Source organism: Scyliorhinus canicula, chromosome 10, assembly GCF_902713615.1.
Source record: "Scyliorhinus canicula chromosome 10, sScyCan1.1, whole genome shotgun sequence".
In the NCBI taxonomy this organism is placed as follows: Eukaryota; Metazoa; Chordata; class Chondrichthyes; order Carcharhiniformes; family Scyliorhinidae; genus Scyliorhinus; species Scyliorhinus canicula.
In genome coordinates this window covers 7,493,809-7,505,805 of record NC_052155.1, presented here as the reverse complement: position 1 = coordinate 7,505,805, position 11,997 = coordinate 7,493,809, and the positions used below count along the sequence as shown (strand labels likewise).

Here is an 11,997-nt window from a genome sequence, read left to right as displayed (position 1 = left end):
TCACAACTTCGCACTCAGCCACAGTAAGGTATTTAACTTTCACAAACCTCTGACGGGTCGAGTTTTTAAGACGAGATCAAGCCTCGCAAGTTAAGTCTTTGTGAAAAGAGAGGGATACGCGTAATAACCCATCACAGATCTAGAGGGTTACGGCAGCAATCCGTGTTGTGAGTAAACTTTCAGAACTGGAATAGGTGGAACATCACCAGTGAATGAGGAATGGTCAGTTTTAGTAAACGGTAAGCCAGCACTTTGCAGGAATGTTTACAGTTAGTGAACAGATTGTGCATTAAAGCACGGACTGCTTAAATGTCAATGATAGCTTGTTCCCCAAGGTCATTTTGTGTACTAAACTAATCACAAGAAAATTTTGAAGTGAGGGTAGCTTGCCTCGTGCGTTGTTAATATCCCGGGTTGAGCTGGGGCAGATTTCATTGCAATACCCCATTTCTTTCTGAGTATTTGGGGAGTTCTGGGTTTAATCGATTGCTCTCCAGTTCTTCCTTTCAATGACAACCTGCGTTTATATAGCACCATTAACATCGTGAAGTGGCCCAAGGAGTCTCTCTGGAAAGCCATCAAAATGCAACGCTGAGCCGCACGAGGGGGTATCAGGAAGGGTGACCGAAAGGTTGGATCGGAGGGGGTAAGTGTTCAGGAGCGTCTGACAGGAGGGGGGGGGGGGGGGGGGGGGAGGGAGGTGAAGAGAGAGATTCAGGGAGGGAATTCCAGGGTTTCGGGCCCAGACAGCTGAAGGAACAGCCGGCAACAATGGGGCGATTAAAATCAGGGGTGCAAAGCCAACCCCCCACTGGAGAGTTGCAGAGATATAGGAGGGTTGCAGGGCTGGAGGAGGTTACAGAGATAGGGAGGGGAGGTGGGGGAGGGGGCGAGGGCATGGAGAGATTTAAAAACATGGGATTCTTGGGGTTGGTTTAGCACACTGGGCTAAATCGCTGGCCGTGAAAGCAGACCAAGGCAGGCCAGCAGAACGGTTCAATTCCCGGACCTGCCTCCCCGAACAGGTGCCAGAATGTGGCGACTAGGGGCTTTTCACAGTAACTTCATTGAAGCCTACTCGTGACAATAAGCGATTTTCATTTTCATTTTAAAAAATGTTGTGTTTCCAAGCCATCACAGTACGGAGCTTTGGAAGATTCTACAACTGCCCACTCAGCAGATAGAATTAAGTGGAATGTCCAAAGCAGAAAGAGGCCATTCAGCCCAACTGATCGATGCTGACCTATTTAATAGGGTAAAAAGGTGCACAGGCTGGTTAAGAAATATTAAAGTCCATTTTAGTAACGCAAATCTTATCCTGTCAGCTAAAAGCTCCAAACATGTCAAGGCAATCGTCAATCCAAATGTGTTTATAATAATAATCTTTACTCGTGTCACAAGTAGGCTTACATTAACACTGCAATGAAGTTACTGTGAAAAGCCCCTAGTCGCCACACTCCGGCACCTGTTCGGGTACACAGAGGAGAATTCAGAATGCCTCACCTAACAGCACGTCTTTTTGGACTGTGGGAGGAAACCGGAGCACCCGGAGGAAACCCACGCAGACACGGGGAGAACATGCAGACTCCGCACAGTCAGTCACCCAAGCCGGGTATCGAACCTAGGACCCTGGAGCTGTGAAGCCACAGTGCTAACCTTCTGATAGACCTGTCCAATCAATCCCCTTGCTCCTTCCCTGTTGTCCTGCAAATGTTTCCCTTTCAAATAATCGCCCAATTCCCGAGTGTTGACGTGTGCGAGAGGTGGGGCGCACAGAAAAGCAGGCTTCAGAATTAATTGTTTTTGGCACCGTCAGTCGAGCAAAACCTCCGGAGGTGCCTCTCAAACACGTCATTGGCAAAACCTGACCCCCATTTGCCTAACGAGACACTCGACAAGCGATTCTCTCCTTTGTAAGAACGTATCCATTTCCCTTTTTAGGGTTACCACTGAATGTGCTATTACCGCCCCTCCAGGTGTCACAGAATCCCCCCCCCCCCCTCTACTCCCCCACTCCCCCCACCTCCCCCCCCCCCCCCCCCCCCCGGTTCTTTTGCTAATTATCTGACATCCATGTCCCCGGGTTACTGATGCTCCCGACAATGGAAAAAGCCTCTCCTTATTTACTCCATCGAAACCCTTCACAATTTTGAACACCTCCACCTTTGCGACAAGAAGAACAATCTCGGAAGTGCTTCTTGCGACCCTTCGACAACTGAGCGGCGGCCTCGATATTCTCGTTCACATTAACGATTATCTGCATTAAGATGGGAAGACACACTCCTCGCAGGTCCAGTGTACCCAAGTCGAGCTCACAATGATGTGTGTGAAGCTCCCTCTTCAGGTTGAATGGCGCTGTTGTAAAAATATTCGGTGGGAATTTCCGTTCCTGCCGGATGGGTGACCATCCTGACACTTGGGGGGGAATTTGGAGAGCGGCCGATTGATTTTTTGTCTCCAAAATCTTCTCCAACTTTCCCCGTGCTGTCCATGGCAAAACGTCCGCCCGTGACACAATCAGAAAGTCCCGGCCACTGTTCCGATCCTCGGAGAAACCCATATTTTTAAAAAGAAATTTGAACTTCTAATATCTGAAAAGGATGGCATGACAAGATTTCCCATTTTCAGACTTACTGTAACTGTATACTCTAAGCTGCAGCACAGAACGTTCGCCTTTAAATTTTAACACAATCGAAAATCCCACGTCACAATTATACTTTACACTGGCCCTTAGGTAGACATTCAATTCTCCCAGAATTAGTCCAAAGTGAATCTTAGCTCCCAAAGGTTTACTTACATTCCTTTCCTTTCCCAGCCTGGTAACCTTTAATTGTCCTTCACAATGAGGGGCTGTTTAGCACAGGACTAAATCGCTGCCTTTAAAAGCAGACCAAGGCAGGCCAGCAGCACGGTTCAATTCCCAGAACAGCCTCCCTGAACAGGCGACTAGAGGATTTTCACAGTAACTTCATTTGAAGCCTACTTGTGACAAGAGACGATTTTCATTTTTTCATTTTCATTTTGCAATGAGGAATTTCCTGGAGATTCCCTCTTCAACATAAGCTGGGTGAATCTTCCAGCCTCACTTTAACTCCACACAAATTTGGCCTGCGCACTCTGAGCGCGAAATCCCACTTGCATCCTTGTGCTGTGGACCAAAGAGACTTTTGGTTTCGAGCTCTTTTCTCTCTCCTGGTTCCAGGCAGACTGCGATATTCAGTGATGTTTTAGGAAAGCGTGAAGTCTGATCTAACAATTGCTTCCTCTGCACCTTTCTTTCTCAAAACCCATCTCCATGGCAATGTGAATCACATGGGCCTTGTGTCCATGTAGAAATGCTGACTTGCTATTCCTTCAACCCCCAACACTATCCTATCCTGGAATCAAATAGACAATTTAAAATATAACCATTTACAACCGGAAATTCTCAACACATTCCTGGGACTTGAAAGACAACCAGTCTAACTTCTGGAAGCACAGATGCTGCTGCCATTGTCTCCGAGCCTGAACACCTCACACTTTCATCCAGGGAAAACAACCTGGGCCTCCATTTCATCCACATCACCCAAGCCTGTTGTCAGACAGATGTCAGAACAGGTCACATGACTCCCTTAGTCATCCAGAGGCCTGGGGAAATTGGGGACTTGGGTTCGAATCCCACCATGGTAGATGGTGGGATTTGAATTCAATAAAAATAATCATGACCATGAAACCATTGTTGTAAAGACCCATTTGATTCATAGAATTTACAGTGCAGAAGGAGGCCATTCAGCCCATCGAGTCTGCACCGGCTCTTGGAAAGAGCACCCTACCCAAGGTCAACACCTCCACCCTATCCCCATAACGCAGCAACCCCACCCAACACTAAGGGCAATTTTGGACACTAAGGGGCAATTTAGCATGGCCAATCCACCTAACCTGCACATCTTTGGGCTGTGGGAGGAAACTGGAGCACCCGGAGGAAACCCACGCACACACGGGGAGAACGTGCAGACTTCGCACAGACAGTGACCCAAGCCGGGAATTGAACCGGGGACCCTGGACCACTATGCTACTGTGCTGCCCTATTGTTCTTGAGTGAAGGAAACTTGCCACCCTAACCTGGCCCACATGTGACTCCAGATCCACAGCCTCTACATCACTGAATTTAAAAAAAAATTGTTTTGGCCATTCCTTCACTGTCGCTGGGTCAAAGTCCTGGAACACCCACTCTAACAGCACAGTGGGTTTACCTACACCGCATGGATTGCAGCGGTTCGCGTAGGCTGCTCACCACCACCTTCTCACGGGCAACCAAGCACGGGCAATAAATGCTGGCCCAGCCAGCGGTGCCCATATCCCATAACTTAATTTTATTTCATTCTCTGTCATCCCTCACAGTCACAGAACCCTCTGAGATCTTCGTCAGCTTCACAAGATTCCGCCCGTAGTGTGGTTTGGAAACATGGCAGCAAATCTGCACACAGCAAGGTCCCACAGACAGCAATAGGCTAACCAATGACGGGAAAATGTTTTTGGGTGATGGGTGATGCTTATTGAGGGAGGAATGTTGGCCAGTACACTGGGGAGAACCACCATGCTCGTCTTCAAAATACTGCCATTGCGGCACGGGGGCACAGCGGTTAGCACTGCTGCCTCACGGCGCCAGGGACCCGCGTTTGGTTCAGGTCTTGGGTCACTGCCTGTGCGGAGTCTGAACTTTCTCCCTGCGTCTGTGTGGGTTTCCTCCGGGTGCTCCGGTTTCCTCCCACAGTCCAAAGATGTGCAGGTTAGGTGGATTGGCCATGGTAAACTGCCCCTTAGTGTCCAAAGATGTGCAAGTTAGGTGTGGTTATGAGGATCAGGCAGGGGAGTGGGCCTAGGTAGAGTGCTCTGTCAGAGAATCTGTGCAGACTTGATGGGCCGAATGGCCTCCTTCTGCACTGTAGGGATTCCATGGTTTAATGCCGGGACTACTGTTTTTTGGGAGCTCTAATTTGGAAGGTCCTAAATTTTCCCTTTCTCCTCTCCCTTTCAGTAAGCACTCTCCGCTGTGCAGATGTGAAGCAGCCATGACGGCTTTCAAAGGGATCTGGACGCAGCAGTTTTGGAGGGCAGTGTGTGGGGAGTTCCTGGCGACACTCATCTTTGTCCTTCTCGGCACCGGCTCCACCATCGGCTGTGACGGTAAAAGCGGACCTCTGAACATTGTTCTCATATCGCTCTGTTTCGGGCTCAGCATCGCTACCATGGTGCAGTGCTTCGGTCACATCAGCGGGGGACACGTCAACCCCGTGGTAACGGTTGCCATGGTGAGCACCCAGAAGCTAAGTCTGGCCAAGGGATTCTTCTACATTGTCGGGCAATGTTTCGGTGCCATCGTGGGAGCAGGGATCCTCTATCTGATCACGCCACCAGATGTTATGGGTGGACTGGGAGCCACCATGGTAATTCAGTCTCGGAAAGCTATGAGCCGATTGGGTAGCTATGAATTATCGAAAGGTGTTGAGGACGATATGATCAGCCGTGGCTCAGTGGGTCACACGTTTGCCCCGCTACAGAGGTTCAAACACATGTAGGCTGATGCTGCAGAGCCGAAATGAGGGAGTCAATTTTAGATACAAAAATGATGCTTGCCAGTTAACTGTCAGTCACCATCAACTGGTGCATTCTTTATGGCAATGCCCCAACCAATCAGTCCACTTGCCAACCAATCAGCATTGTTGTTCTCATGCAGTGTAAAGATGGTGTTTTCCCCACTATTGGGAAATTGGGAAAAGGCTCGTCAAAATGTCACTTCCTTCAGCAATTTTCACATTCCTTTATGGGGGCTTGCTGTGCATGCCAAGCGCGATGACACTTCGAAAGTACCTCGTTGGCTGTAAGACGCTTTGGGACATGGAAAGGGTGGTCATGACATGGCTGAACAGGTTGGCAACCAAACTGCCAACCCTTCCAGCAAGTAAGAGCTTGAGAGATCCATGCTCAGTAATGCTGGATGTGGAATGGTCTCTGGCCATTGCAGACTATGCCTGACAGAGAGATATACTCTTTTCCCATTCTTTTCTGGCTATTACTGGCACGGTCAGTATTTATTGCTCATCCCTGATTGCTTTTGTACCAAGTAGTTTGCTTGGCCATTTCAGAGGGGCTGTTAAGAGTTAACCACATTGCAGGGCAGCACGGTGGTGCAGTTGTTAGCAATGCTGCCTCAATCTGCCAGTGACCCGGGTTCAATTCTGGCCCCGAGTCACTGTCCGTGTGGAGTTGGCACATTCTCCCCGCGTCTGCGTGGGTCTCACTCCCCACAACCCAAATAGATGTGCGGAGCAGGTGAATTGGCCACGCATTCAAATGGTCATTGGATAGGCATATGGACGATAAGAGAATAGTGTAGATGGGCTTTAGAGTGGTTTTACAGGTTAGCGCAACATCGAGGGCTTAAGGGCCTGTGCTGCGCTGTAATGTTCTATGTTCTATGTTCTAAAATTGCACCTTAATCAGGAAGAAAAAAGAATTGGCTACTCTAAATTTCAAAAAAGAAAAAAAAAGTGTACCATATTGCTGTGGGTTTGAAGACACATCTAGGCCAGACGAGGGAAGGAGGGCAGATTGCCTTCCCTAAAGGACCCAGATGGGTTTTCAAAACAATGATAGTTTTGAGGTCACCATTACTGAGACTAACTTTGGATTTGGGATTTAATAATAATCTTTATTGTCACAATTGAGGGCAGCACGGTAGCATGGTGGTTAGCATAAATGCTTCACAGCTCCAGGGTCCCCGGTTCGGTTCCCGGCTGGGTCACTGTCTGTGCGGAGTCTGCACGTCCTCCCCGTGTGTGCGTGGGTTTCCTCCGGGTACTCCGGTTTCCTCCCACAGTCCAAAGATGTGCGGGTTAGGTGGATTGGCCATGTTAAATTGCCCGTAGTGTCCTAAAAGTAAGGTTAAGGGGGGGTTGTTGGGTTACGGGTATAGGGTGGATACGTGGGTTTGAGTAGGGTGATCATGGCTCGGCACAACATTGAGGGCCGAAGGGCCTGTTCTGTGCTGTACTGTTCTAAAAGTAGGCTTACATTAACACTGCAATGAAGTTACTGTGAAAAGCCCCTAGCCGCCACATTCCGGTGCCTGTTCGGGTGCACAGAGGGAGAATTCAGAAAGTCCAAATTACCTAACAACGGGGCGGGACGGCGTGAATCCCGCCCCGCCGCACCGACGCCGGCAGCCGAATTCTCCGGCGCTGGTTTTTGGCCGGGGGCGGGGATCGCGCCGCACCGGTCGGGGGCCGTTGGTAGTGGCCCCCCTGGCGATACTCCGAGCCCCAATGGGCTGAGCGGCCGCCCGTTTGCGGCGAGTCCCGCCGGCGTGGATTAGACCGGGTCCGTACCGGCGGGACCTGGCTCTGAGGGCAGTCTGCGGAGTCCTCTGGGGGGGGGGGGGGGATCTGGCCCGGGCGGGGGGGGGGGGGGGTTCCACGGTGGCCTGGCCCGCAATCAGGGCCCATCGATCTGCGGGCAGGCCTGTGCCGTGGGGACACTCTTTCCCTCCGGGCCGGCCTGCGTAAGGCTCCGCGATGGCCGGCGAGGAGAAGAAACCCCCTGTGCATGCGCAGGAAACACGGCAGTGGTTCTGCATATGCGCCAGAACGCGCTAGCACTCCTGCGCATGCGCCAATTCGCGCCGGCCGGCGGAGGCCCTTCGGCACCAGTTGGCGTGACGCCAACCACTCCAGCGCCGGCCTAGCCCCCGGAAGTGCAGAGGATTCCGCACCTTCTGGTCGGCCCGACGCCAGAGTGGTTCACGCCGATCTTTGGCGCCGGTACGTCCCGCCCCTCCGATTGCGGGAGAATCCCGCTCCACGTCTTTCGGGACTTGTGGGAGGAAACCGGAGCACCCGGAGGAAACCCGTGCACACACGGGGAGGATGTGCAGACTCTGTACAGACAGTGACCCAAGCCGGGAATCAACAGTGCTAACCACTGTGCTACCGTGCTGCCCAAACTAGCTGCCCACATTAGCTGCATTTTAATTTTACCATCTGATGTGGTGGGATTTGAACCAATATATCACCGAGCGTTAGCCTGGGCCTCTGAATTACCAGTCCCAGTGACAATGCCGCAATGCCACTGTCTGACAATGGAACACAAAAAAACACCCTTGGTTACTCATGGAAAGCTGCGAGCTATAACGAATTCTTCTCAATATTGCAGATAAACGAGAACCTCTCAGTGGGACATGGACTGTTGGTTGAGCTTATTATAACATTCCAGCTGGTATTCACCATCTTTGCCACATGTGACCCTAAGCGTGATGACCTGAAGGGCTCAGCAGCTTTGGCAATTGGTCTTTCCGTAGTCATTGGCCACTTGTTTGCTGTAAGTCTATTAAACCCACCTTGAAATAGATTGCGATTGATTCGAAGCTCCCCGCAGTTTTGAGTGCCTGCTGATCTTTCCTCCTCTGCTTCAGATTAACTACACGGGAGCGAGTATGAATCCTGCTCGATCGTTTGGACCTGCGGTTATTACAGGGAGCTGGGAGAATCACTGGGTAACTAACGATTAGTCGTTTTATCGTCCGTAGCAATAAAAGATGACTCGGTTTGAAGTGATGGTAAATGATGGACTACGTGGTCATATTGGCCATCTGACAGGCTCGATGGGCTGAATTGCCACCTTCACCATTGCAATCAGACAGACACCAAAGCAGGTTCCTGGGCCTGAAAGGGCTATCCACATAATTCTATTCATTCCCATAGTCCTGAAAAATTCCCTTTTGAAAGTTACTCTTGAATCTGCTTCCGCCGCCCGTTCAGGCAGCACCTTCTAAATCTCAACAATAAAATCCCCCCCCCCCCCCCCCCCCCCCCCCCACACACCAACCGGTCCCCTCAGGTTCCTTCGCCAACCTAACGCCAGTGGGGGAAGAAATTGCGGGCATCGAACACTCTGACACCCCCTGTTACTTGCTAGCAGCATGCAATGGCCCACAGTAGACAGCGTGGCCCACAACACTGGGGCACAAGTAATAGAAGTTGGAGTAGGCCGTTTGATCCTTCAACCAGTGGCTCCATCATTCAGCAAGGTCACAGCTGATCTTGTAGCTCGGCTCCATCTTCCTGAACTGTTCCCACATCTCCCAATTCCCTTCAACCCCAAAAAACTAGCGACCTCTGTCTTGAGCATCCCTGGGGTGGAGAATCCCAAAGATTAACAACCCACCAAGTGAGGAAATTCCTTCTCGTCTCAGCCCTGAATGGCTGACCCCATGTTCATGATTCCCTTCGAACCGTGGAATTACGACAGCGCACAAAGAGGCCAGTCGGCCCATCGAGTCGGCACTGGCCCTCCGAAAAAGCACCCTGCCCGGGGCCCACTCCACCCCCCCCCCCCCCCCCCAGGTAAACTCCACCTAACCTGCACATCGTAGTGACTGTGGGAGGAAACCGGAGCGCCCGGAGGAAACCCACGGGGACGCGCGGAGAACGTGGAAACCCCACACAGACAGTCGCCCAAGGCGCTGAATTGAACCCGGGTCCCTAGCGCAGCAGAGCTAACCACTGTGCCGCCCTGCCATCCCAGCCAGAGGAAACATTGCCTCAGCATCTCTCGCGCCCCTCGAGTATTGTACACATCCCAATTAGATCATCTCTCATTCTTAGCCTGGTCCTGAAATAATTTTGGTCTATATTATCTTGTCTCTCTTTTTTCTCCCCCCCCCCCCAATTCCATGTCAGGTTTACTGGGTGGGCCCAATGATGGGCGGGGTCATCGCCGCTGTGCTCTATAAATATCTGTTCTGCCCGGACAAGGAGCTGAGGCACCAGCTTAACAGGAGCCAGGCCATCGAGTATAAAGACTTGGTCGTCAAACCTGGGAGCTCTGAAGTTATTGACATTGATGAAAGTGAAGAAAAGAAGGAAAAAGACGCCACCAAAGAACTTCTGTCCTCTGTATGACTAGCAAAAGGTGCTGAACACAGGGGCGGGCATTGCAAAATGGCAGGTGTTCGTGTCATTCCGATAAAGGAAACAGATTTGCTGTAAATGCTTGGCACTATGTTACCCCCCCCCCCCCCCCCCCCCCCCACTTAGGCAACCAGCACAGCAATGATTCCATTGTAAGGGCAGTAACATTAGTTTTAGAGATGTTTCAGGCTGGTACAGTTGGGGCTGCCCAAAATGACGAAGCACTGTTTGGGTCTGTTGTTAAATTGATTTTCTTCCCCGCGGTTCACTTCGACGTTTGCAGAGTGATGGACCATCAATCGAACGCGAGACGAGTTGCTGTACAAAAGTTAGGCTTTAATAAGCTAGAAGTTAGCCCTGCGGTCGGCTACAGTAAATGGACGACCGCCGGGCGTTCTGGCTATTTATACCTCGATCTGGAGGCGTGGTTAACTCAGCCTCTCGACCAATCGGAGAGCTGTCACATGACTGGTCTCAACCAATCGGTCGAGAGGCACATGACCGACCAGGGCCAATGGTAAGCCGGTGTTCTGCACCAATGGCAGACAGCTATGCAAATCATACCACCACACAGAGTAGCTTATTTAGCCGAAGGCCGTATGTGCTGCGATTATTAAAGTCCTCAGAGGGTTTCTTGCCAAAGGGCGTTGCTGAGGGTACCCCCAGGCGGCTTGCAGCAGGGAACATCCACCTGACGGCGGTCAGGCGTAGCAACATAAGCTGTGGGAAAATACAAAGTTAGTCCGGTGGCAATAAATGGTTTCGGATTCACAGCTGGAAGTCTTTCCCGACCTAAAACCCAAGGTGATCCACTGAGTGTCTGAATGCTCCTGAGAATGTTACCTTGCAAGAATTTGTGTCACAATATTCAACTCTTCACATTGTGAAAAGTGTTTTTTCCAAGTTGAGTTATTTGCAATGAGGAAGGTTTTCTTTCTTTGATGGTACGCCATAATGTGAGACGAGGACCAATGTTGCGGTATTTAAAGTAAGCTTCAAGTTCAGGATTCTGATTGTTGTACTCAGATCTCTCCACGATTCATTCCTTCATATCTCTGCATGTCCTCTGCCATCTGGAAGGTAAAATAAAGTCGTCATAGTCCCAGATGACCACAGGCTGCTTTCTCTGTGGAGGGGTTGAGCTGACTGGTGGTGATTTAACCTGAGGGTCACCACACCTCAGGCGAGGGGCAAGGTGGAGAAGGCGGGGCCTTCATGAATAACCTCAGCTGGTATGGGGATTGAACCCACTCTGTTGGCCTCGCTCTGTATCCTGAATCAGCTGTCCAGCCTTAGCACACTGGACCAAATCGCTGGCTTTTAAAGCAGACCAAGGGAGCCAGCAGCATGGTTCAATTCCCGCACCGGCCTCCCCAAACAGGCGCCAGAATGTGGCGACTAGGGGCTTTTCACAGTGACTTCATTGAAGCCTACTCGCGACAATAAGCGATTTTCATTTCATTTCATTTCATCCAGAAGGACGAGAGCAGCAGATACCTGGGGACACCACCACCTGGAGGTTCCCCTCCAAGCCACTCACCACCCTGACTTCCCTTCACTGCGACTGGGTCAAAATCCTGGAACTCGTTCCTTCACAGCACAGTGGGTGTACCTACACCTTGGGGACCGCAGCGGTTCAAGAAGGCAGCTCACCGCCACCTTCTCAGGGATAAATGCTGGCTGAGCCAGCGACGCCCACATCCCAATAATCATTTTTTCAACTTCCACCAAGAAAAGGGCAGAGTGAACGGGCGAGTGGGCCGAGGGAGGGTGTTCTTTCCATTAGTCGGTGCAGACTCGATGGACCGAATGGCCTCCTTCTGCACTGTAGGGTTTTAATGATTCTAAGATCTCTGACATGCTCCAATTCTGGTCTCTTAAACATTTTTAAAAATAAATTTAGAGTACCCAAAACATTTTTCCATTTAAGGGGCAATTTAACACGGCCAATCCACCTACCCTGCACATCTTTGGGTTGTGGGGGCGAAACCCACACAGACACGGGGAGAACGTGCAAACTCCACACGGATGGTGACCCAGAGCCGGGATC

At 50.9% G+C, this 11,997-nt stretch overlaps 1 protein-coding gene across 4 annotated transcripts in view; it reads left to right on the top strand.

Moving 5' to 3' along the window:
• The window catches only part of aqp4 (aquaporin 4), a 10,517-nt gene extending 153 nt beyond the window's left edge, over positions 1-10,364 (top strand). Inside the window, exons 1-5 of one of the 4 annotated variants that reach the window (XM_038808578.1) lie at positions 1-28; positions 5,018-5,291; positions 8,191-8,355; positions 8,450-8,530; positions 9,717-10,364. The exon at positions 1-28 is cut by the window's left edge and continues 153 nt beyond it. In XM_038808578.1, coding sequence (XP_038664506.1) covers positions 1-28; positions 5,018-5,291; positions 8,191-8,355; positions 8,450-8,530; positions 9,717-9,938 — 770 coding nt within the window. In that variant the 3' untranslated portion in view covers positions 9,939-10,364. The other 3 variants (XM_038808575.1, XM_038808576.1, XM_038808577.1) reach the window with 3 other exon arrangements.
• Positions 10,365-11,997: the final 1,633 nt, after the last annotated feature.